Raw genomic sequence first — 27,748 nt, forward strand, 5'->3', positions numbered from 1 at the left:
ATCTTCAAAGGTTCTAGAATCTTCTCTGTGAGAGAAAGGTTCTACAAGCTGATCTCTGGGGGAGACTTTAAGAGCTGTCCATGGTTCTGATTAGATACAAAATGAGCATTCTGTACTTCTACCTCAGTTTTAAAGTATGGAATAGAGATAATAAAGTATTATTAGTCAGATGGTGCCTCACACTTTAAATGTAATTGTTTCCTTTATGGAAACGCATCGTCTTTTTACAGGTAGTCATTTTAATTAACAGCCCAGTACAGTGGCTTCTTTCACTTCATAAAGGATACATTTGAGGCTTGTGGGTTAATTCATCCGTCCTAATATTTATTTTTCTCTCGCCATAATTTTTTGCCATATTATTAGCTAAATCTACAGGTGATGCAGTGTTTGTGCGTTTTTGCATAAACATATGTAATCTAGTCATAATCATATTCAATAGACATTATGTTAATAATTCCCAGTGAATGATTGTCACACTCTCCTACTGTATGCCTCCTCGAAATATTAGCTGCCAGTGCGGTTATTCGATGATTTGCCTCTGCAAGGACAGCATGACTAGTTCTGTCACAGCCATGTGAGTTTAGTGTCGCGATTCGCATTTTCATTTTGGAGGGCTTCAAGGAAGAGCACCCGACCAACCCCCCCGGAGCACAAGTACAAATCCGTATCTTCGCATGTGAAGCCTCGTTATCAACTATTTTCAACCGTTTGACAGGCGTTGTCTGGGATGCCCGGTGACTTTTTGGCGTTTTTTAATTACCGGTGACTGTATAACAGTGATCTCGGAACTGTCACATAGTCTAGGCTATCATAGGACGCACATTTGGTCTGTCATGCAATGGAGGCTCGGATTTTTACCCTTTATTTACTTACCATCGTCTGCTTGTTTCACGGTAGGTAACGTTGTGCATGTGTCATCATAATGTTATTATAGTGAGATTTTGAAACCGTGGGTTAGATGTTCATTGTCAATTACAGAGAGGGCTTTGTCAATTACAGAGAGGGCTAGCCTTGATTCGGTTATATGAGAAACTTAGAAGTGTAGCTTCTTCTGACATTGTTTTAGCCTACATCGACATAGATTTATCTTCGTGGCGGGCCAGCCATAATTCGGCCATTAACAGCATCAAGGACACGGTCCCTCACCTGTGTACACGTTGTACATGAAACAGTGCGCCTTGTAGCAAGAGTCCCCACTTAAATCTTAGACATAAGTTACATACTTATTATTACTACTATTATTATTTAACACACTACTCCTCTTATACTGTTTAAGCTAAAAACTCCGTTCAAACTTTAAAAAGTGCAAACTGGTCTGATTTGAGTTGCTTGCATACAACTTTTTTGGATCTCTTTTTTTATTAAGCTTTTTTGTCCTACGACTTTCATGGGATTTCCAGCAACATTCTTAAGGGTCCACTGTGACGTCATGATTCCCAACATTCTGTTCTATTCACTGTAAACAATGTAACCTTTGACACAAATCATCTACTTTGGCCACTTTTCCAACAATTTACACAAAAAGTTTACTATCGATCTGAAATCGATATTAAAATATATTCTACCAATCTTAACAATATTAGTAACCGCATTAACAAATTATTTTCATTTTTTTTTTTTTTTTACAAATAACTGACATTTCGACCACTTTCCCATCACTTTAGACACAAACGTCGTTTTAGACACCTTCGTCTACTTCTCAGCTTTATACATTTGGAATCAGAATAGAATAATCTTCTACCAATCAAAAGTTACAGCTGTTTCTCAGAGTGCCGAAAAAGTAGCTAGCTAGCGTCAGCTAACCGCTCTGTCATGTCTCTTCATTGAACAGCCCAAACGGAATGTTGCCAAGGATACTCACACACGCAGAGGAGTGCATGGGGCAGTGTAGGGAGAGACGGACAGACGAGAGAGAATCCGCTACTAATGGAGAAAGTTGCTGTATTGCTGTATTTAAAATTTCATGTTGAGCAATCCGGCCCGGGTAGAGTAGGGCCTGAATGATGCTGACATGGGTAGGGCTTGCGCTAAAGTATTATGCCTTTCTACTTTTCTTTTCTTTCAAACTTCTGACCAGTTTCCCAACAGGTTAGACAGAAACTTAGAGGGTATGACTTCTTCCTCTACTTCACCTCTATTCAAGCTGAAATGGTGATCACGGTTAGCCTAAATATTTTATTTCTTGGATAGAACTACTAAGTAGGTTTACATACAAACCTATTGTTCTACATAGTTCTTCAACTACCACAAAATCATATTTTAAAGAGCTGTCATCACTCGGTGCACCATCATATTTCTCTCCCCACATAATACCCTAAAATGTTCTAATTCCTTATGAGTTCCTCCCTTTCACCACAACAGCAAGTCTTCCAATTCAGAAAGCAAAAAAAAATTATTGCAGAACCATTTTTTTTTTCTTGTTTCAACACGGACTGCAGTTTTTGAAGGACCACAACAACCAGAAACAGGATCTTAGGAAAGCTTGAATGAATTAATGTATTTGTAAACAGGGAAAATGACACTTGAGTAAAAAAGTTTTTTTTTTTTAATTAAATGTAAACTTCTACCACAAAAATGCTTTTAAAGGTCCAATGTAGCTGTTTTGATCCCATTTCTACGTAACAAAGAAGTACCGTTCTATGATTGTTTTCAATCAAAATGGTAAAAAATTGCTTCTAAGCAAGAATTGGGCTAGGACTGGAGTCTGGGGGTGGTCTGAGTGGGGAGGGGGAAAACTGAAAACTATCCATTATTGGCAGAGAAGGTTTGGAACTCTCTTTCTTATTGGTCTGTTAACCAATTTACCGCCTGATGATGTCACTAGGCAAGCCAAGACTCCATCCTACCAAAACAGTATTTTCAAACAGCTCTTACACTAACACGGCATTGACATAATTTTCACAAAGTCACAGTATTATTCCAACTTCATACTATACACTATATACACAAAAGTACGTGGACAACTCTTAAAATTCTTCTATTTCAGCCACATCTGTTGTTGACAGGTGTATACAATCGAGCATACAGTCATGCAATCTCTATAGACAAACATTGGCAGTAGAATGGCCTTACTGAAGAGCTCAGTGACTTTCAATGTGGCGTGGTCATAGGATGCCAGCTTTCCAACAAGTAATTTTTTCTAATTTCTGCCCTGCTAGAGCTGCCCTGCGTAACTGTAAGCGCTGTTATTGTGAGGTGCAAACGTCTACGAGCAACAGCGGCTCTGCCGCAAAGTGGTAGGCCACACAAGCTCACAGAACAGAGAGCTTCATGAAATGGATTTCTATGGTCGAGCAGCCGCACACAAACCTTAGATCACCATGAAGAATAATGGTCTGGTATTTTTAATGGTTCGGGCTAGATCCAGGGAAATCTGGATCTAGCCCGAATCTTAACACTACAGCATACAATGACATTCTAGACTATTCTGTGCTTCCAACTTTGTGGCAACAGTTTGGGAAAGGCCCTATCCTGTTTCAGCATGACAATGCCCCTGTGCACAAAGTAAGATCCCATATAGAAATGGTTTGTTGAGATCGGTGTGGAAGAATTTGACTGGTCTGCAAAGAGCCCTGTCCTCAACCCCATTGAACACCTTTGGGATGAATTGGAACGCCAACTGCGAGCCAGGCCTAATCACGCAAAATCAGTGCCTGACCTCACTAATGTTCTTGTGGCTGAATGGAAGCAACTCCCCGCAACAATGTTCCAACATCTAGTGTAAAGCATTCCCAGAAGAGTGGAGTCTGTTATGGCAGCAAAGGGGGGACCAATTCCATATTCATGCCCATGATTTTGGAAAGAGATGTTTGACGAGCAGGTGTCCACATACTTTTGGTAATGTAGTGCATCAGCAGGTACAATTTACGCCTCTTAGAGCAAACAAGTGGAAACTGAAGGGTGCAGATCTTCTGATCAGCAATGAAGTGGAAAACACAGTTTCAAAGGTAAATGATGAGGATGTATTCTGACTATTTTGGTATTTTTTTCCCCAACCTGATCTCATAGACTAGATGTAACAGTACAGTAAAGCCAAGATTTGTGATATGTTATATTTGATATGGTTACACAAGACAGAATTTTACTTAAGGCAAGGAGTGGTGGATAGGTGGGCGTATAACGTGTGTTGGAATCTCATCACAGACAACTTTAGATAATTAGCTGCTTTTCATAACGTGCTACTTTGCAACTACTTAGCATGTTAGCTAACCCTTCCCCAAACCCTTTTAGATAACCCTTCCCCTAACCTTAACCCTTTAACCTAATTCCTCACCTTAGCCTAGCTAACATCAACGTTAGCCACCTAGCTAATGTTAGCCACAACAAATTGGAATTTTTAACATATCATATGTTTTATAAATTCATAACATATTGTAAGTTTTGCAAATTCCTAACACATTGTACATTTTGCAAATTCGAAACATATACACAATGTACGATGGACATCCACAAATGATTACATACCATACGAACCATAACATATCATACTAAATGGAATGTCAAAATTTACGTACAGAATAATACGAAGTGCTCTGACACCAGGTTGTTTTTCCGGACTGCCCTACCTTGCCGTTTGAGGTGATAGTTGCCGTTTGAGCTGATAGAGACAGACTGATGTGTCTCCAGATACGTGAAGCAGATGAGACCGGATGGGGTTCAAAAACAGACAATAGAGATTATTTTGTTTGCCTTTTTTATAGTTGTATAACTTTGTATGAAATTGCACACCAGTATCAAATTCAAAAATGTATGCTGTATCTTAAAGCCTTGACTTTACTGAATGTGTCAAAAATTGGCACTACAAAAATAAATGCTTTCTGTTATACTGTTTATTAAAGTTCTTCGGAGTTGGAAATGTATCAGATCTCTGTCCCACTGGGCACAGACTACATACAGTTCAATGTCTAGTTTTGATTTACATTTGGTTGAGCTTTCATTTATTTTTCCAGACCGTAACATACAAAACGCAAAAAAATGTAAGGGTTGCAACCTGTGGGTGATGTGGGATGTCAGTGTCTTTGACGTGTGTGTGTGTGCGGGCATGAATGGCCCCTAGTGTCTCTACAGGGAGAGCACCAGCGCAGACTGTACAAGGACCTGATGCGAAACTACAACCCTCTGGAGCGTCCCGTGTTCAATGACTCCCACTCGCTCACCGTACACTTCAGCTTCAGCCTCATGCAGATCATGGATGTGGTGAGTCTGATGAGCCATCTATCAACCCACACACACACACGCTGTAAGCACGCAATGAAAGAAACACTGACAGCATCACCGTAACACATAGTGATGGATATATCAGATCTCCCCTCTGAAGGACTAGAGATGATATCAAACACACACACACACACACATACACACTCTCCCTGTGATAGGATGTGTGAGCCACATTAACAAGGCTCCCTGTGCGGCTGTGTTTCCCGGTCGGTGCTCAGCTCACCCACAGTGCTGCTGAGAGAGGCAGCAGACCTTTTTCCCCCCTGTGTGTCTGATGCACTGCCCCCTGCCAGGGCACTGCCAGCAGGGGAGCTGAAACAACATACGGTGGCCCTCATCTCTCCACCATTACACCCAGCATCTGACAACCCCGACGTTCCCTGGCTCCACAGAATACCACTGTTTTTCAAAGTATATACGTATTTGTTATTGAGGAGATTTTTTTTTTAAAAAGAGGAAAGTGAGGATTTGTGGCAAAGTAGCAGTAGTTGAGGGATTTGAATCCACCCGATCATGAGCATACTGTTTTGGCCAAAATCCTACTGTTGTGTCAGAAACAGCCTCCCTGGGTGGAGTGTATATCATACTGGTTCTATGGAACTGTCTGTGCGTACTGTAGATCTATAATCGAGATGGGAGGAAAGCACAGGCAGAGAATGGTGAATGTGCTGAAATTATCACTTACCATAATATCAGAGACGGAATTGGAAGGGAGCGTGTTTCCCAGGCAGAGCATTTTGACAAATGTGACATTAGTGAGTGATTTTTAACAATCTTATTTCAACTTTTCATGCGTACTGTTCTCTACGATACTACTCTTGCTGCTTCTTTCCTAATAGCACTGTAAGTCTTGTAAAGGCCACAGTGTGTGCAGGCTTTTGTTCCCACCCATCTCTAATACACAGTTTTAAATGATAAACTTCTTCAAATACCACAATTAGTTGAAAGGTGTGTTTGTGCTGGGCTGGAACAAAAGTCTGCACACAGGGGCTGTAACAACGGTTAATTTATTAACACCGGCTATTACATTAATCTTTGTAACAGGGGCCCTCGAGAATAGTTGCCTATCCCTAGTAAATAGCTACACTGAATATTTCATTGTCATTCTTTGTTTCATTCTTTGTTTCACCATTTCTACTCTGTTGTTGGTGGAGATTGTGTTTTTTGGGGGGGACCCCAGCTGTGTGCTGCATTGGGATTAAATGAGACCCTATTTCGTGCAGTGGGAGCCCTGCTGGATTGGGAAACATTAGTCACAATTCACTACACGTGCCTGCTCCCATTCTACTGCTAGCTAATCACATTTTAGGGTACAGAGCACATTGCGTCCATGATTATACAATATTACAAGGATGATTTAAGATCATTACATATAATATATTGTGAGGGGGAGAAAAAAAAACGTAAGTAAAAAACAACTATACTTTGAAAAAGTTCAAAAAAAACAAGTCATCAAATTAGTCTGTGAGTCCGTGAGCATGAGGTTCACGTTTGCAGCTACTGTAATTGGCCAGTGACCATTTATGGAGCCACACAGTTGAGCCTTCCTGGAACTCCAATGCCAACAGCTGGGGTCTGCGGCGGCTGCAGCGTTTGCCCATAAACAGGGGGAAAAAATGATATGCATCCACTGGTAAACGTTTAAGTATGCCACATTACCCATCGCCCAGCACCCACAGACCAATAACCTTCCCACTTTTAAACAACATTTACCTCAGGTCTTTTCACCTCAACCATTGCTTTGGAGCAGCGTGTGTCTTTTAATAGAAACGCTTGGTGGTGTTGTTACGCAGATGCGATAACTCCATGTTTTGCTACCTGCTGGTGAGAGGATTTAAAATGCAGGGCATTTATCAAAGTGACGTTATTCATAGTCATTTGCCCTTTATCGGCAAGTGGCCATATCTAAGACGAATTACAAGCTAGCGAAAAGTCCTGTTCCAGCAAGACTTTTATTAAGTGTGGCAGGTGGAGCGACAAATTAGAATATTTTCTAGCATTGGTTGGTGACAGACGTTGATTGTGTTTGCATGTTTACAGGATGAGAAGAACCAGGTCCTGACGACCAACATCTGGTTACAGCTGGTGAGTTCTTTCATCATTCGAACCTCGAGTCTAAGAGTATGTGGCATGTGAAGATATGCGTCAAAACAGACAGAGGTTCATATCAAGACACTTGTCCTCCCATCACCCCCTTTCTTTCTCCCGGGCAGAGTGTCTTTTGTGATCATCAGTCCTCCTTTATCGAGTCTTGACAGTTAGGCCCCCCTGTATATCAATGAACTCTACTAATGCTCCTCAATTACCAAGCAACAGTAAATGTGCAGAATTTTAAGGGTCATGCTCAAGAACGTCCTTTGAGGATCTACTACACCTAACAAGCTTGATGGATGTGTCTGTCAGCTCTGCCCTTTATCCCAAAAACTTCCCCCGACACCCCTCCCCATCCTATCCCCCTCACCCGTGACAAACTGGCCCTCAGCTCCATTTCCAACCCTCACTGGGGAGTGCCACTACATTAAGAAAATTAAACCGTGCTCTCACAGACCATTGCAGATGGGCTGGCGAGTGCCAAAGGGACAGTGCCTAGATGGACTCAGAAGAAAATCGTGAATCAAATGTTCATGATAAGTGTAAGCCTTTAGCCAAATTATTTAGTCTGGTTTTTTTTTCAACTTGGCTCCCAAAGTATATAAATGAATTGGCTTCTTCCAAACCCTAGTATTTGACCTAGATAAATAGCTGTAGAACAAAAAATATATATTTTTTTAACTCCCTCAACAGCGAAAAAGGACGCGCGATGCTCGCTCTGCTTCTACTAATACTGCATTTCCCTTTTAGGCACTCCATGTGGAGTTGAAAGGCTCTGTCAGGCTTGTCTTGTCAATATGGTGCCAGTTTGAATACTTTTTTGAAGGAAGTCATCTATAACCTTCCTTGAGTTTTTTTTTTTTTTACTGAATGGTGTCACGCACACATTATTATGTGGTACACTACTCCACTCGGCCATTTTGTGAACTCAAGTCCCCTTTGGAAAAAGCCTGTGTCATTGCTAAAGCTCAGACCGAATGATGGGTGCTTCTTTTTTTATACTAACGTGCGCTTTTCATTCTAAACAAAGAATAACAATACAATTGTATGTTGTTAACAGACAGGCATTGACATGGCAGAACACTCTCAAAAGCCTGGTTCCTTTTGCACCTTTGGCAGTGATGGGGTGGAAGACTTGTGCTTTTTCCAGTTCACATAAAGGACATTGTAGCAGATTATTATCAGTTAGAAGCTACTTTTATAATAATAGTATTGGTTTTTAAGTATATGCATAATGACAAAACAGACATGAATACAAATACTGTATGTAAACAAGTTTTATTTTCTTAAACCCATTTCATACAGCTGCTCAAATTTAATGAGCTTTCTTATCAGTATTGTGAATTCCCAGAATTCTCACGGTCTCTTAACGAAAGTTGTGTTTAAAATTTAGAGAAGCAACTAATCCCTTCCTAACGTCTCACACTCTTCATCCAGTGAGAAAGGTTGTTTCATCCCCTCAGGCTCAGCCATACCTTTTCTCCAGCACATTTTGTTTGTTAAATTGCCTCCAGTGCAAAGTAGTCTTTTAGCTTAATTTGATTTTAAGGGCTCAATGAATTTCCTTGCTCCCTCTCTCAATGTTTTGGAAAGCGATCCCGCCCAGGCTCTGGTGCTGGAAGTCTGTATTTTGAGGGGAGAGATGTCTCTATGCCCCGAGCTGTGGGTATTTTTCAAATGTCAACATCCGTTACCCGCGGCTCTTTAAAGGTTTCATGCCGGCAGAGGGAATGATTGAACTTGCATAAATAGCCCACAAGAGAAAAATATGATCTACAGCGTGAATTCCCATCCCCAGCAGTGAACAGAGATTACTCAGAGGTATTCACTTTGATTTTTTGGGGATTCCTCTCCCCATACATAACTCTCCTAAAGCTGGTTAGCCACTGTGATGAAACAATACCTTCTGCCACAAGATAAGTCCATTTAAATGATCCACTTATGTCGTCCAATTTGGACTCCTCTCATCGAAAGTAAATTTAAGCGTACCTGTCCTTTGCCAGGGAATATTTATGAGGATGAGTCCATTGTCAGAAGGTAATTATTTAATTAGAGATAATGACTAGAGAAAGGGAGAGCGAGTCAGTGAGCCTCCAACGAAACTGAGAGAGGCTCGCCAGAGTGGGGTTGTGGTGTGCTGCTCAAAAAATGTACTCCATTTGGGGAGGAAGAGGCCAGAGTTATAGGCTCGTCTTCTGTGTGAGGTCATTCGGTAGAAATACGAGGTCTGGGCAGACCGCTCAATTCTAATAATATACCTCTCCGTGCCTGACCAGCCGTTCAGAGTGCATAGATATTTAACACGGATGTTTCACAGTCATTGGGAATTTGTACTTTTCTGTATGCCTCTCTCTGTTCATTAGCTAGGTAACCTTATACAGTTACCCCGTGGGCAGATAATTAGGTCCAGATATACTGAGCATTTGTACCAAGTTCACAGTTAAACAGTTTTTTTCCCAGAAGAAATTGACCAAAGAATGTAAAACAAAAATGCCAAATTAAAGTCATAAGAAGGAATAACACAGGGTGAAGACATCATTTCATCCGTGTGTATATCAGACAACCACGGGTATGATGCAAAAATACTTGTTTATTGTTCTATTTATGTTGGTAACCAGTTAATAATAATAATAATAATAATAATAAGGCACATTGTTTTTTGGGGGGAAATGGCCAATATACCACGGCTAAGGGCTGTATCCAGGCACTCCGCTTCTGGCCTTATTGTTTAATTGAACCCTATTGCACCTGGTGCAAATTATTATGTAGTTAACCTGAACCATGTCTCACAACACTTGTAAGTGTCTAATCTCTACAATGGGTAAATAACACACTTGATTATAACACATTAGTCTGTATCTGTGTGGTCTCCTAGTACTGGACTGACTACTACCTGCAGTGGAACACCACAGACTACCCTGGAGTTACCAATGTCAGGTTCCCTGACACCCAGATATGGAGGCCTGACATTCTCCTCTACAACAGGTACGTAAACACTACTCATACATCATGGTCCTGTATTGTGGGATTAATTCAGTGTGTCGGCTAGCTAGCCAGTAACATTTACTGTTAGAATTTGGATTTAAGAGAAGGTGAACCATCGTCCATTTGATGCACTTGTGTGTGTGTGTGGTGTTGTTTGTCTTCATTCAATGCCATTCATTCAACACAATTGCTATTCAGCGAACTGAATGTGTTGCATCTTATATCAGAGCCATAATATGTTAAGTACATCAAAAAAAGAGTACAACTTGCTTATTTGCCTGTCATGATTTATATTTCTTTGTTAAAAACATCAATGTGACGAGAGTGCCTACGCTAGCAGCCGAGGCTAGTCTGGATATGCTTCCTTATACTGAGCAATTGTTATGAAGAGCATCAGGAACGGAACAGAGCTCCATTTGCATTTAGAGGAGGCCCGATCAAAGATAAGCTCCAATAACTTGTCCAATGTGTTGATGTCAGTAGTGTAACGAGCGGGGGCGATATCAGAGGCAGAGAACATTGAGGCCCTGAAGAATGTGGAGACGTTGTAGAGGAACTTTTTAATTAGCACACAGTGTTCTACTGAATTGTTTTTCCTGCGTAGACCATCAAACGTATATTTTGCTGATCAGATACAGGTGACACGTTTATTTGAGAGAAACGTATAAGTAAATAGGAAAGATGAATGGTTGCTGTCTGAGTCAGATGCTTATCTTTTTTATGAAGAGATACTTTCATCTGCACTGCTGTGACTGTATCTTGCAGTGCTACAGCTAGCTGGAGTAACATGGATTTATGTTGGAGAGAAGCACAGACTGATACATTATCAAAGTGGGGGGGGCACTGTGCAGCTCTTGATTTGTTTGTGTGTGTGTGTGTTTGTGTCTGTCGTTGTCATTTCTTTGTCTGTGAAGCAGCTGAGCCTGCTTAATCTGCACATGCTCGACTCTGCTCATTCACATTCTAATGCAACTTCTTCACTAGTGTGTGTGTGTACAGTGTGTGTGTGTACAGTGTGTTAGTCTATGCCAGGGTTCCAGAACTGGCGGGATTTTATTTGTCCCCCAATGTTTTCTATTGTTGGACATAAAAGACTGTAAAAAACACCAGCAAATCAGCTCCATGTATTCTCACACATAATAGCTCTCTAGATGTATGGGATCGTATACACATGTAAGCAAGGTTTGAAATTATTATGTTTTAGTCAAATTTTATATCTGTTTGGGCTTCTTGCGGCAAATTTGCCGTCTACAAATTATTTGTATTTATGTTTCGGACCCCTGACCATCCTCTCAAGAAAAAATTGGCCCGCGGCTGAGTCTAGTTGATGATCCCTGGTCTATACTATTTGTTTTGCGCTATGCTGAGTAACTATGATTTACACAGCCCTTGCGCCGGCAGTGACACCCCAGCTCTGCTGAGCTCTTTACGGTCTTGTTTTCCCACTAAAGCTACAAGGTTAGATTTTATGTGCAAATAAAGCGCTGATGGACGCTAACTGCTAATCTGTGTCCAAATGCTCAGCGCTGACGAGAGGTTTGACGCCACCTTCCACACCAACGTCCTAGTCAACTCCACTGGCTACTGCCAGTATCTCCCCCCAGGTAAGCCTCCTTAACACTTATCGTAGATCACAGGGAGAGGTCCATTCTCCTTATTCTCCCTGCAAAAGCCTCCACTGGTGTATATCAGTGGGCCTGGAAATTGTGTCAAAATGGTATTGAGGTCAGGAAATAAGCCAGGTCAATTTGGTCAGAGAGGTCCCTCTGGGCCAATAAAAAGAAGCCATGAAAAGTTATGGATCTGAATGATGATGCAATCACTCTGTGTTCGTTCCAAGCTTCCGCTATTCATTTAGTTTTTTTCTGCTCCCACAAACAAAGGTAGTGGTGCCTGTGATGATGAACCTCCCAAACCTAATGGATTAAGTCATGCAGAGCTGATTAACTAGATTCTACACAACGCCATGCCGAATTAGAAGACATGTGAACCACTGTGGGTGTGTGTCGAGTGGGGCTGGCTGACACATGGTCTCCGTCGGGATATGGAGTGCAGTGTAGTCAAATAGCTCCCTATCTGCAAATCAGTCTGTAAATCAGCTTTATGACCTTTATGAATGTCATTACGACAGGCATTGATTCATCTCAGAGTTATGAACGAGGCAGTGACTGAGATGTGGAAATTGGATGCAGGGGGTAATGTCTATAAGCTGTCACAATGTCTCCCATGTCTACCCTACCACCTAGTTTGACCCCATCTTCTCTGACCCAGTAATGTAACCTCCGGGATGTAGACATACAAGTCCTCGACAGTATGTCACCAACAGGGGACCAGCAGGACCTACGTGTAAGGAAGGTGATCGCAAATGGCACCCTGTCTGAGTATCTCCCTCCAGCTGACTGCAGGAATTAGAGAAAAACACAGTTGTAAAAAAAAAAAAAAAAAACAGAGTTGTAACTGACAGAAATCAATAGAGCCACAAACAGCTGCATCACGATAGACAGCGGACATGAATTACTTTGGGGTCTGGATGGACGGAAAGAGGGGGCTATGCAAAACATGACAGCCGACCTGCTATCAACGACTAACTAATTCAGTCAAATAGGCCATTCACAAATGTCCAGAGAGACCCTTATTGCAGGGAAAACTAATCCAACAAAGGCAGAATGGCTGCTGCGGAAACGCTGTGCAGACGCTTAGAGATTGGGAACAAATTCCAATTTTCTGCCATTTTGTTTTGTGGGGGATCCAGGGCATGTAAATCAAAGAGCCCTGTCCCAATCCATCATGCTCAGGCTGGTTTGACTCTTGCTTCTTCTCCCCCTCTCATATCAACAGTTTTGGAGTTCCCCAGGGCTCTGTTGTTGGCCCCCTTATAATGAGGGGGAATTATTATTAATATCCCTCTTTCATCCCATCCTTCCATTCTGTTTACCATTTATTGATGTATTGCTTCGGGAACAGTTTATGCCATTAAGCAAATTTGCTGCTTAGGAATCTTCAAGAGCACATGCTACATCGACGTGCGCTGGTTTCCCTTCGATGTCCAGCGCTGTGACCTCAAGTTTGGCTCGTGGACATACGGGGGCTGGTCTTTAGACCTGCAGATGATAGAGGCGGATGTGACTGGATACATTGCTAATGGAGAGTGGGACCTTGTGGGTAAGTTCAGTCCCGAATGGCAGAGAGCCATAGAAAGCACAGAGTCAAGAGATGATAAAGAAATGACTGTAAGTGTGGATTATGCTTGAAGAAGTATGAGGTTTAGTTCTATGATTACTATTTAAAATATCACATAGTTCCCTGTATGTAAGATCTATGCTGGACGTAGTGTGCGAACTGGGGCAGCTCTGAGGATCCACATTCATTGTAATAAAAACTAGAAAGCAGCTAGCAGCCACTTCTGAACTAATATTCAAAAGACCAATGGCTTAGATGCCTCTAAAGACATCTGGTTGTTGAGGAATGGAACTGGATTTACATAACAATTATTATGTTCCTACATTTATTCAACAGCAATTAAAACTGTCCTGCTGTTATTTAGTGAACCCCCTGCAGGGGTGGGTTGGCAGACGCTTCCATGGAGCTCCTTGCACCTGAGGGGGGGGGGTCTCTTCGAATCTAGGCACTATTTGCCAAATCAAGCGCAACAAAGTGTGACGGGCAATTGGCATTTCGGTTTCCCTGACTGCTGCCTTACCCTGATGTTTCTTTCGCATGCAGAGCTCTATTCAGAATCGGAATGACACAAAAAACACATGAGGCTTTACCACCCCTGATGGAATGGTTCTATTAGGTGATGTTTGCGCCCGCCCTCACCCTCCATAAATGGAGACCTTGGCTGTCTCTATTTTACATAGACGGAGGAGTCGTGTTGGGAGCTAATGATTAACAAAGGCCTGTTCATTGCTCCCTGAAGAAATGGAGCGGAGAGATGGAGAAACAACAAGATGATGGAGCAAGAGAGTGAGGAATGTGTCCTTAGGAGAACAACCAATGGAGCATTGAGGCCCCGCGTAATAGAAATCGCAGGAAGTAATCTGGCCATTTCACCATCAACATGCTCTATGATTCCCTCCTATATGGGCATATACACAATCAAAACCAGTGTTCTACATATCCTAAGAGTAGTGAAGCATGTAAGAGGACTGTTCACAATATTCACTCCCTGATGTACTTTCTTGATAACAAGAGGCTAGTCGTTGAAGCCTGTTATTGGTGTGTTCTGGCAGTGAATTTGTAAGAAATAATCAACGAGGGGCTGGCTATTCGTTCTCTGGAAAATAATGCATGAGGTGGAAGGTGTGTTCCACGATGTGCTAGCGGAGTGGAATAAACCTTCCACGGAGTTGCATTATTTTCCAGAGAAAGCATAGAGCCCTGAGTTGATTATAACCGTTCATACCATGGCTATAATTTAACATATTTGCCGCTATAAATATATTGCCAGTAGAAATGTGACAACATCCACTGAAGTAGCTAGCAAGTTTACTAGCTAGCTAGACAGCTAACGTAGTTCCTTTGGGGAACCAAACAGACTTGCTACCTTAGCTAACCAAACCTTCATCCTAGCTTGCTATTATAAAAATCTAATTCAACAAAGCCAGTAATGTTTTCAGCTCGACTTTTGCTTTCAAAGCAGCTCAAACATAGAACATGTAAGAATGAACTTCATAGCTATTAAATTATACCGTTCAATTGTACCGTGGGTAATAGGGACATAATGCGCACTCTAGAATGCCCTTCCAGCCAATCAGAAACAAGTATTCAACAATGCCATGGTATAAGATAGTATAACAGTAAACATCTGTGTATACAATAAGGATGCATATGTGTGCCTATACTGTAATTCTCTGTCCGTGTGTGTGATGCAGAGGTCCCCGGACGGCGGAACGAGCGTTTCTATGACTGCTGTAAAGAGCCTTACCCTGACGTGACCTTCACGGTGGTGATGCGTAGACGCACCCTCTACTACGGCCTCAACCTGCTCATCCCCTGTGTCCTCATCTCCACCCTGGCCCTGCTCGTTTTCCTGCTGCCCGCGGACTCTGGAGAGAAGATCTCACTGGGTGAGACTGGGGAGGGTACGGGTGGGTGCGTGTGCGTGAAAGGGTTGTGTGTGTGTGAGCGGTGTTGGTAAGGTACATGACTAAATACCATGAGGCAGAGCACAAGGGTATGCTTTTCTTCTTGTGATGAAACAGGCGTTTTTAGACAGCAGTTGTACCCTACTGTTATGGTCTGCTCTGTTGCTTTCTATCACAAATGCGTGAGTAACATACGGAATGTTTGTGTGCCCAATGTGTGGTGTCGCTGAATATTCGTTGTGTGTTTGTGTCCGTGCGTATGAGGGAAGTAGGTTTGTAAAGTGCACACTCTTGACTGGCGTTCAATCTATGCTAGCAGGACCGAAACTCAGCCCAAAGGCCGTCTGTTGAATTTTAGGGCAACTAAACGGCGTCCCTTCACTGACCGGACAACCCACTCTGTCTACATGTCGGAAGAAAAATATTTATTTCACCCATAATTTATTTGATTTCACTCTGCATGAATATACTGTTTATTACAGAACCAAACTTTATATACAGTAGAGATGTTTATGTATGTGAAGGTTTTTACATATAGATGTCTCTGTATAATTCATCCTATGCCATTTTGACTGATGGGCATGTCTGCAGTTTACCCAAAACAAAAGCAAAAAGCAATTTTGAAAAGGTAGGCCTAAATACATTATTCATGCCAGTTGACTTGGCTGCATCTGAATTCATTCATCCACTTTGATTAATTTAGGTGGACTGGCAGTACACAGATCCCTACCTACAGTAATACACACACACAGGCATACACACACTGCCAAACTGAGTTAAAAGAGCATATGTTATCCTCACACAGATAGCTTGTGACATGCTTAAGCTTCATCTATATGCTATAGGTAGTTACAGTACAGTACCTAGCCTGTAACCCCCCCAAAAAACTACAGTGCATAAGACACAACACATTTAGCCACTGCCTATGGGCACTGCCCAGACTAGCGCCCAGTCTTCCCAGTGATGGCAGAGGGGGGACAGATATTTGTGATATCTGTTAGAGCAGCACTGCAAGGGCCAGTCCCCCAAGACCTCTATGCTTCTGGCTGTAGCTGGGCTGTGGCTGTGGGCTGCCTGTCTGCCTGTCTGCGTGCATGACTGGGCTTAAGCTTTGGCTGGATCCTCAGACCAGGTGAACTGGAAATGCCCTCTCTTGCCTGCCCAGAGAGACCTGGAGATGATTGTGTGTTTTTGTGAGTCCGCGTGTGTGTGTGTGTGTGTGTGTGTGTGTGTGTGTGTGTGAAGCAGCTACTGCCAGAATGAGTTCAACTACGTAGGACCATAATAATATGATTAATATTCCAATTCTATGCATAGGATATAGGTGTTTAACTTGGGTGTGTTTTTTTCTTGTTGTATGCAACAAACCACATCTACAGTATGTTATTGTACAATTTATGACAAATTCTATTTACAGGTACTTTTAGATGCTTCTAGTTTTCAGAGTAAGAAACGTGGCTGAGCAAACAATAGAAATGTTAGAAATTAGAAATGTTTGCTAATTTTTGAAAATGAAATCTAATTTACTTAAAGTATTCACACCCCTGAATCGATACATTGTAGAAGCACCTTTGGCAGCGATTACATTTGTGAGACTTTCTGAGGTAAGTCTCTAAGAGCTTTCCACACCTGGATTGCGCAACATTTGCCCATTTATTCTTTTCACAATTCTTCAAGCTCTGTCAAATTGGTTGTTGATCATCGTTAGACAATCATTTTCATACATTTTTAAGAAGATTTAAGTCAAAACTGTAACTAGGAAATCATACTGAAACAGGTTTTCCTCTAGGATTTTGCCTCTACTTGGCTCTATTCTATTTTTTTTTTATCCTGAAAACACCCCAGTCATTAACGATTTTACAACCATACCCATAACATGATACAGCCACCACTATGCTTGAAAATATGGAGAGTGGTACTCCGTAATGTGTTGAATTGGATTTTCCCCAAACATAACACTTTGTATTCAGGACAAAAAAGTGTTTTGCAGTATTACTTTAGTGCCTTGTTGAAAACAGGATGCATGTTTTGGAGAAATTGTTTTATTATTAACAGGCTTCCTTCTTTTCGCTCTGTCAATTATTGTGGAGTAAGTACAATGTTGATCCATCCTCAGTTTTCTCCTATCACAGCCATTCAATGATGTAACTTTAAAGTCATCATTGGACGCATGGTGAAATCCCTGAGCGGTTTCTTTCCTCTCCGGCAACTGAGTTAGGAAAGACACCTGGATCTTTGTAGTGACTGGGTGTATTGATACACCATCCAAAGTGTATTTAATATCTTCACCATGCTCAAAGTGATATTCAATGTCTGCTTTTTTTTACCCATCTACTAGTAGGTTCCTTTCTTTGCGAGGCATTGGAAAATCTCCCTGGTCTTTGTGGTTGAATCTGTGTGTGAAATTCACTGCTCGACTGAGGGACCTTACAGATAATTGTATGTGTGGGGTACAGAGATAAGGTAGTAATTCCAAAATCATGTTAAACACTATTATTGCACACAGTGAGTGCATGCAAGTTATTACGTGACTTGTTAGGCACATTTTTACTCCTGAACTTACCTTAGGCTCCCAAGTGGCGTAGGGGTCTAAGGCACTGCACCTCAGTGCAAGAGCCGCCATTACAGTCCCTGGTTCGGATCCAGGCTGTATCACATCTGGCCGTGATTGGGAGTCCCATCGGGCGGCGTACAATTGGCCCAGCATCGCCCGGGTTTGGCTGGGGTAGGCCGTCATTGTCAATAAGAACTTGTTCTTAACTTACTTGCCTAGTTAAACAAAATAGATACAAATAATACTTATTGACTCGAGACATTTCAACTTTTCATTTGTAATTATTTGAAAGAAATTACACAAACCTAATTCTACTTTGACATAATGTGGTATGGTGTGTAGGCTGGTCACAAACACATCTCAATTTAATCCATTTTAAATTCAGGCTGTAAAAAAATAATTGAGGGGTGTGAATACTTTCTGTATGTAAAACTAAGATGTGGCATAAAAATTGCTTATGGTTTGATAGGATCTGGCACATGGCTCATCCCTAAACAATTTATTATGCTCATAGTTAATGTTGAGCATATTGAGACAGTATTATAGAAAACTACATTTTCAAGATGCTTCAATTAACTACTTGAGCCACGTCTCCCCCTCCCACCTCCTGATTCACTGGATGACTTATGGTCTGAAATCAATATCTGCTGGCACTGAACTGACTTGAAACTCGGAGTCAAACTGCAAGTAACATTTTCCCAAGTGATTCCACAAGATAGTGTGTGTGTGCGTGCTGTGTGTGTGTTCCTGTGTGTCTGCATGCATGTGTGTTTCCATTTGTGTCTGTATAAAATTGTATCGACTGGATGCATCGAAGAATACAGTAGTGGTTAATGAGAGGAAAGCGCTCTATCCATCTTGATCCTTCGATCGCCTGGCTTTATTGATCCTCAGAGTTCATTAGAAAACTTTGGGAAGTGTGCTGCTGGTGAGTCCTAGCCCACTGTACACTGAAAAAAAAAAGGGTTTTAAATGGTTCTTCTTCTTAAGGTTCCTTGGAGATCTCTATTCCAATAAAGAACCTTTGAGCTAAGTGTGTGTGTGTGTGGGGGGGGGGGGGGGGGGGGTTGTTAATGGTGCATCTACAGTCTAAAGAATTCAAAAAGGTTATTGAAATGTATGGAGGCCTGCAGATGTGTCCCTTTCATAGAACACAGCAAATTGGCCAGTGTTAACTGGTGTTGAATTTCAGTGTAACATTTCTAGTGTTGATTCAGGAGTTAAATGAACTCTCAGTGATGTAAAAGAACCCCAGTGTTGGTGTTAATAACCAGAGTTGAACCAAAACCATGCCCTTCATTATCTTATTTCCCAGCATGTTCTTTTGCAGATTTTTTGAATTGTTTGTTTCAATATCTATGTTTTTGCATGTGCATTGATTGATTCATTCATTTTAGGCTATTGAAATATAAATAACATCAATTGTTCTAAAATATAACATGATAATAACTATAATACAGATAAGCATGGTGATACCATGATAATCACTATGATACCATGATAATCACTGTGATAGCACGATAATCACTTTGATAACACAATAACCACTGTGATAATGTGATAATCACTATGATAACATGCTAATCACTAGGATACCTTAACATGATAACAGCATGCCTTGTGATGTACAGTAGGTTCTGTCTTCTAATGGTCTGTCTGTCTGTCTCTCCCTCTTTTTCTTCCTTTCTCCAGGTATCACTGTGCTGCTCTCTCTAACTGTCTTCATGCTCTTGGTAGCCGAGATCATGCCGGCCACCTCCGACTCTGTTCCTCTCATAGGTAAGTGCTCAGGGAGACCTTCATCCTCACCCTACTCCATCTATCCATTTTCTCGTCTGTCCGTTTCTCCAGCCATCTGTTCATCCCAGTCATCCATTCATTCCTTTCGTCTATCCATCTGTCCCCTCTGTGTCACCACATTGGTAAGATGAACCGGCCCTCAATGACTGAGGTAGAAAGAGCTGATGAAACAGAACAAGTGACACACGCTCCTTTAAAGCAAAACTCGGTGGCACCTCATTTGTCACAGACAGTGACGCTACAGAATACACTAGGTCATTAATCGGTTGGACTGACGAGATATAAGTGCGATCACTCACCCATGAAACCTGGGGTGTATTTACAAGCACCAAATGGAGGGGAAACATACTGAGACAGCGAGGGACTACCTGAACTTGGTCATGAATAAATGATAGTTTTTGTTATCCGTTGCAAAACATTTTACTACGCTGGGCCCTAATGAATAGACCAACCCTGACTACTTAGTATCTGAGACCTCCGTGCTCAAGTGGCAGGCAGTCAGTCTGGCAAGCAAATGGGTCAATGGATTCATTTGACAAGCAAATGAAAGAATAGAGACTTGGCGTTGATTGCAGTGCCGCATGGGAGTATAGTTTGCAGTTAGCATAGATTGCTGTCTATTTTTATAATTTGATTAATGTATTGATATTGAGCAATGCTCAAAGCAATGGATGTGCCTGGCTGGCTCTGGCTCTAACCTTATCATACTATGTCTGTCATTGACTGACATATTTGAGGAACATTTGCACTACCAAATTTCGAAATTGCACCCCGTGTTGCATAGTCTGCGTGTAGGGCAGGTCGGCCCTGCAGCTTGCCGTAGCGTTCAGAGAGATTAGAGATAGAAATGTTGTATTTTCTGCAGACATCCTTTATTAGCTACATTACCATCTTCAACATTCTGAACATTGCGACTGACTGAACACCAGGCACGGTTCAGATGCTCATTTCTGAGAGGCTCTTTTTCAGGGCATACATCAGTATGCAAGACAGTAAACCTCCTGCTGTGTGGCTCAGTTGGTAACAGCATGGCACAAGTAATGCCAGGGTTGCGGGTCCAATTCCCAAAGGGATCACATACACATACTATGTATGCATTCACTGTACTGGAAGTCGCTTTGGATAAAAGCATGTGATCTGTGGCATATATTAACTGAATGTGCCCATGGTCTCCTGCCATAGTATATAATCCCCTATGATTCCTCCGAGTTATTCTCTCTCGCTCTTTCGCTCTCTCTCTCTCTATTTATTTATTTATTTATTTATTTGTATTCCAGCCCAGTACTTTGCCACCACCATGGTCATCGTGGGCCTGTCCGTCATCGCCACCGTCCTGGTCCTCCAGTACCACCATCATGACCCGGATGGAGCCAAAATGCCAAAGTGGGTGAGTCCATGTCCGCCCATTCGCGCAATCTGCATTCACTCGGAACGCCAGATACACTCGGAATTCCAAATGCTGACATTCCATTAAGGTAGAATTGGACCTGAAGGTTAAGGGTTCTACATCAGCGGATCAGCGGCTGCTCCTTGCTCTGAGGTGTGTGTGTGTGTGTGTGTGTGTTAGTCAGGGTTAGTGGGCAGTTTTAGTATTGGCGTGAGAGGAATGCCAATGTGATTTGAAAAAGAGGGGAGGGGAGGAGAGACTGCTGGCCAGGCTTGAAGGGCAGATGGAAGGGAGTGGAGAGAGCACAGAACTTTGGAAAATTTGGATGATGCAATTATAAGCCTTATTAGACATGATAAAGGTCCATGCATGCTAATAACAAGATGTAAGCCATTATATCGGCAGGTTACCAGAGGTTAATCCAACACTTTTTCTAGAGCAGGAATACTAATTTATTATGTACCGAGTGTGTTGTCATATGTTTTCTGTGATCTGAACTATAAACACCATGGGACCACGCAGCCGTCATACCGCTCAGGAAGGAGACTCGTTCTGTCGCCTAGAGATGAACATACTTTGGTGCGAGATGTGCAAATCAATCCCAGAACAACAGCAAAGGACCTTGTGAAGATGCTGGAGTAAACTTGTACAAAAGTATCTATATTCACAGTAAAACGAGTCGTATATCGAAACAACCTGAAAGGCCGCTCAGCAAGGAAGAAGCCACTGCTCCAAAACTGCCATAAAAAGCCAGACTACGGTTTGCAACTGCACATGGGGACAAATATCGTACTTTTTGGAGAAATGTCCTCTGGTCTGATGAAAAGAAATTAGAACTGTTTGGCCATAATGACCATCGTTATGTTTGGAGGAAAAAGGGGGAGGCTTGCAAGCTGAAGAACACCATCCAAACCGTGAAGCACGGGGGTGGTAGCATCATGTTGTGGGGGTGCTTTGCTGCAGGAGGATCTGGGGCACTTCACAAAATAGATGGCTTCATGAGGACGGAAATGTGGATATATTGTGGATATATTGAAGCAACATCTCAAGACATCAGTCAGGAAGTTAAAGCTTGGTCGCAAATGTGTCTTCGAAATGGATAATGACCCCAAGCATACTTCCAAAGTTGTGGCAAAATGGCTTAAGGACAACAAAGTCAAGGTATTGGAGTGGCCATCACAAAGCCTTGACCTCAAACCTATAGAATATTTGTGGGCTTCTGACCCACTGGGAATGTTATGAAATAAATAAAAGCTGAAATAAATAATTCTGACATTTCACGTTCTTAAAATAATGTGGTGATCCTAACTGACCTAAGACAGGGAAATTCTACTTGGATTAAATGTCAGGAATTGTGAAAAACTGAGTTTAAATGTATTTGGCTAAGATGTATGTAAACTTCTGACTTCATCTGTATTTTATGGAGCAGATAGGAAATTAAATCTATAGAATATGAAAAATATTGTAAAGTGATATTTTTTTCTCGAAAACATGTATAGCTGCAGTATACCAAGAGAACATAATCGGACTGAAAAGCCGTGTTAAAATTGTCCACGTCCATGTTAGAATTGGGAGCGAATGCACAATGCTTGCATAGTGATTATCTCCTGTGCATGTTTCTCTCCTCTGGTGTTGATATTCTATTCTTGTCTCTCCTCCCCCTGGTGTACATAAACACACAAACACGGACACTGACACGCATACACACACACACACTTTCTCTCACTCTCTCTCTCTCTTCCCCACAAAGACACGCGTGGTGCTCCTGAACTGGTGCGCCTGGTTCCTGCGTATGAAGCGGCCCGGCGAGGAGCGTGTGCGTCTGGCCTGCCACAACAAGCATCCGCGCAATAGCCTCTCCAGTGTGGAGCTCAGTATGAGCCAGGGGACCCTCCAGCCCACCAATGGCAACATGCTCTACATTGGCTTCCGGGGCATGGAGGGCATGCACTACACCACCACCCCCGACTCTGGCGTCATCTGCTCCAGGCTGGTGGGGGCAGGGGATGAGGAGGTGCTGCTACCCGGGGCCGGGCTGCCCAACTTGGGCAGCATGGCAGGCGGCACCGGGGTGGGGGTGGCGAGCCCCGTGGACTCCGACATGTCCAAGATCCTGGAAGAGGTGCGCTACATCGCCAAGCGCTTCCGGGGCCAGGACGAGGACGAGTCGCTGTGCAATGAGTGGAAGTTTGCGGCGTCTGTGATTGACCGGCTGTGCCTGATGGCGTTCTCTGTGTTCACCATCCTCTGCACCATCGGCATCCTCATGTCAGCGCCAAACTTCGTGGAGGCCATCTCCAAAGACTTCTTCACCTGAGCGGGCTGTTTGTGTTGGAGGATGAGAGGGATGGGGTCGTGTGTGTGTGTGTGTGTGTGTGTGTGTGTGTGTGTGTGTTTGTTTGTTTGTTTGTTTGTTTGTTTGTTTGTGTGGGGGGGGGGTGTACATATATACACTCACAAAAGCACACACACGTACAGTCTCACACACAATCTCACATATACACACACACATTCCCACTTGCACTCACATGCATTTAATGTATACTGTTTATATCCCAAACACATCTTTACCTATGACTTATATCAGCTGACTACCCCACTCTTCAGTATTTTCACATACGTTACTGTATTTAGAGTGGCTGTTATAATGGCACAACTTATAGCAATACAAATGTGTTCATCATATGTGGTGTGAATCTGTGATCAATTGAGGTCTTCATCAACAATGACTGTGTATATTAAGTAGCACTTTGGGGATGTTCCAGAAAGCAGGATCATTGAGTTAACCAGCTAGCTTACTGAAATCCATATTTTTGAGAAATATACACTTGACATTGGCATAGTATATATTAATCAACAATCAGAAACGCATATTCAAGCTGAGCTAAATTAACCAAAAAAATTCAAGAGATATATATGATTGTTAATATGTTAGCTAGATAACTTAAGGATTTATTTGATTTTATCACAGGCTATTGGAAGTATACATGGGTGAAAATGTTTGTTCCAAAAAAGATTGGTGTTTTGTAATGTTCATTCGTGTACAGTACATGTAAAAATGGAAAAAGTAGTTTCCCTTGTTTATGCCTTTCAAAGGAAGTCTCTGTAAAGTTTCATGCTGAGTTTCTCTCAATCTAAAGCTCGTTTCATAGATTTGCTCGAGTGAATTGAAGAGACTGCCCCAATTGCAAAATGTAGATCATTTCTGTTTTCTTTCCTTCTGCATTAGAAGTTCAATTCCCAAGAGAACAGCCATGCCAATAATAATTGTAACAGTGTTTTTGGACTTGTGGTTTTTGTGCTATTTATTCTTTGTTTCACTGCTTTGTGCCACTGACCCATTTGACATGCATGGAACCTATGACATTTGACATAAGTGTTTGGACGAAAAGCGTACAATGAGGGAGTTCAGGTGCAGTGGAGTGCAGTGATCCCTAGTGTCACCCTGGAATGAAGGACAAGTTCTGCTCGAATACTTCAGGTGTGTATTCACCAGGATCCAAACGGGAAGGATCTAACTAAATGTGTCCAATAGAAACTCTTTTTTTTTTTGGTAAACGTTTTTCCATTTCCAAACGTTTTGCAGCAGTTTGCTACGTTGTGCAGTAATGAATACACCCCCAGGTGATAGCTCAATCTGTTTGAAAATGGTTTCATACCTTCTGAATATGACCTTGGCTTGGGTTTTCCATCGCCCTCGGTTCTCCTCAACTGTTCCTCTGTACTGTAAAAGCTGTATGGGAGCCTACCGCTCTTCCCGTCCACCTTTATCAATTAACCTTTAACCCTTAAACGTTTGTCATTTATGTGAACTTGCATCCATGCCCAGAATACATTTTGATCCATGCACAAAAATAAATGTATTTTTCTAGATGTCACGTGATGTGTATGAAGCCTGTGTTCAATTATTAATGTTTCTATGGATGAAGTGTCACAGGATGGAAGATTGAATTTTTTACATAGAATTTTTAGGATTTATTTTTGTATTGGACAGAGGATAAATAGACAGAGAGTGTGTCACGAAGGCAGCGGGCCGGATTCTAAACCACGACGATAGTGGCTGTAGGTGGTGGCACGAACCCACCGTTTTCCAAACTCTGTCCTCGGGACCCCAAGAGGTGCACGTTTTGTTTTTTGCCCTAACACTACACTATATTTGATTATTTGAATCAGCTGTGTAGTGCTAGGGCAAAAAACCCTTGGGGTCCCGAGGACCTAGTTAGAAAAACCCTGCATTAACCGCTAGTCCACAGTATACCTTTCTAATTCTACAGAATGCAATTTAGATCTATCTCTGTGTGTGTGCGTGTGCGTGTGCGTGCGTGCGTGCGTGCGTGCGTGTATCCGACAGTGAGGGGTACTACAGTCTTCTGTAATGTCACCTCTTGAAACAGGGTCACTGCGAATCACTGCGCTCTCCTAATCCGCTCTGGTAAACCTCTTCCTTTTTTTATTATTACAGCCACAAAGCCACACTAATGACTTGTTGGAAGAGACACTTTCCTGTGTAGCACACATTCTTACAGAGAGCGGTTCTCTGCTGCTTCGACAGCCAGGTACAGTGAAGTACAAGTTTGTGGGCCAAATGGCACACTATATAATGCACTACCCTATGGGTCCTGGTCAAAAGTAGTGCACTATGTAGGGAATGTGGTGGCATTTGGGATGTACACGTTAATTCGCCGTGCTTGTTACTAAAGCATTAGCGTTACTGTCATGATGTTCATGTGCATCTGGAAGCAAGAATTATCATTAAGCAAACTGGTGTGAACCAGGAGAGCAGGGAACTGGAAACTAACATGACCAACAAAAAAAAAGAGACAACCGTGGACTGAGAGAATAACTCAGTCAAGCACAGTACACAGACAGGCGAACAGGAAACATTGGTTTTAGCCCCACCAGCCAACTCACAGAATGGGTTGCAGTTGTAGCCTTCCCTTTTCACACTATAAACCAAACCAAACTACTGGCTCTGAACTTTTCTTTCCACATTGTCCTTTAGAGTTCCTGCAACTATGGTGGATGTGTAACCGACTCAGCCCAGTACAGGTTAGTTGGGCTCCCTAGTGTACAGAATCAGCCCTAAAAACAAGAAGAAATATCCCCTGTAATTCTATCCTTTGGTTTGTAAAGTAAAAATAACAGTCCCTTGAACTTGACAAATTCCAATTGAAACTGTTCTTTTGAATAGAGGCATCATAGGAATTATTCAACGCAGTGGCTTATCACTTGTGAACATAGGGAGCACACAAACACACACTATACGAGGCCCCCTGAGGAGTGACTGTAAATTTAGAAAGGAAAGCGAAAGTGATAAGTCTTGGCCGTCGGACCCATCTCCTCTCGGAGGCTGACATCACACAGATGTGTTGGTTATTAATATCTTATTGTTAGTGAAAGGGAGCATGAATGGGCCAGATGGCAGAGCCCTGGGAGGAACCCTTAAGAGTAGAAAGGGGAAGCACACTAAACAATACGAGAACGGAAGCGGACATTTTGGCCCAAGAAGTATTGTCGGCGCACTGGCCTCTTTATGAAGCCCATTATTATTGTTGTGAAGATGATGCAGTCTGTCCGTCCGTCCGTCCGTCCGCGTGCAGCCAGCCCTGTGTGTGTATAGAGAAATATAAGAATCCACAAACCGGGAGACTGGTCCGCCCGGTGTGTTGGACAGGAGAGCGGTGAAGCCCTGGCAGCTGCTGGGCGAGGTAATCGTGTCATCCCGGGGTCACAGACTGGAGAAGCTGGCTCAAACATTGGCCATTCGCCCAGATGAGGAACGCAGCACTTGCCCTTGTGAGCAAGGCGCACTTTGACTGAATTGAACTCACTGTGGAAAAAAGTATTAAACAACTAGAGGAAACCCATTGGCCCTAAAACATTTACGGTCAAGGCATATGCCAATGCTTCCCTCACAAACAAATACTTTTATATTTAGTATGAGAATGTTACTGTTCCAAAAATACTTATTTTTAACAACAAAAAATTGAACAAGGAACAAAAAAAGGCAGATGTCCAAAAATGTTATCTTCCAAATAACACTTGATTTAAATCTTGGACCTAGACTTGAGAAAGCTCTTAAAAAGGAAAACATTGATAGAAAGAAGCCTGATTATAATCAATGAGTTTTGGCCCTGGGTCATTCTGTTAAATATGGTACAAACCTCAGGGACCTTGTTGAAATTCTAGGATTAATAAGTAACTAGTAGTAGCCAAATGGGGTGAGATGCCCCCTCGTTTGTTACCTACCCCCTCTTCGGATCTGGATGTTTCCTCTCCTGGCAAGAAGAGTAATTTGTCTTCAGATAGGTAATATATGTTCTCTCTTCTCTCTCTCTCTATTCCCCTGTATAATTAACAGAGCCCTGCTTAAGGAAATACAAATTGCCCTCTCATCAATACTCATGCATTTGCTGCCATCTAATGGGAGAGAAGTGCAATGTCAAGGTAGGTGCATACCACCCACGAGCACTCCGGAGTGAAGTTTCCCTCAGGTACAGATCCTCCCGCTCCCCCAATCCTAACCTTAACCATTAGTGCCCATGAGGAAAATGCTAAACTTATCCAAGATGAGCATCTAGGGGCAACTTAGCACTACACCACGCACTAGCACACTGACACAAAACA

At 42.3% G+C, this 27,748-nt stretch overlaps 1 protein-coding gene across 1 annotated transcript; it reads left to right on the forward strand.

The window, feature by feature from the left end:
- The first annotated feature begins 522 nt into the window (after positions 1–522).
- Positions 523–24,997, forward strand: LOC110491832 (neuronal acetylcholine receptor subunit alpha-7). Its single transcript, XM_021565626.3, has 10 exons — positions 523–893; positions 5,057–5,196; positions 7,258–7,302; positions 10,184–10,293; positions 11,818–11,897; positions 13,288–13,455; positions 15,168–15,362; positions 19,627–19,713; positions 21,012–21,121; positions 22,872–24,997. Exons 1-10 carry the CDS (start codon positions 839–841, stop codon positions 23,436–23,438), a joined length of 1,557 nt encoding a protein of 518 aa, XP_021421301.1. The 5' UTR covers positions 523–838; the 3' UTR covers positions 23,439–24,997.
- Positions 24,998–27,748: the final 2,751 nt, after the last annotated feature.

The sequence above is a fragment of the Oncorhynchus mykiss genome, chromosome 2 (genome assembly GCF_057628025.1).
Source record: "Oncorhynchus mykiss isolate SJ-2025 chromosome 2, ASM5762802v1, whole genome shotgun sequence".
Classification (NCBI taxonomy): Eukaryota; Metazoa; Chordata; class Actinopteri; order Salmoniformes; family Salmonidae; genus Oncorhynchus; species Oncorhynchus mykiss.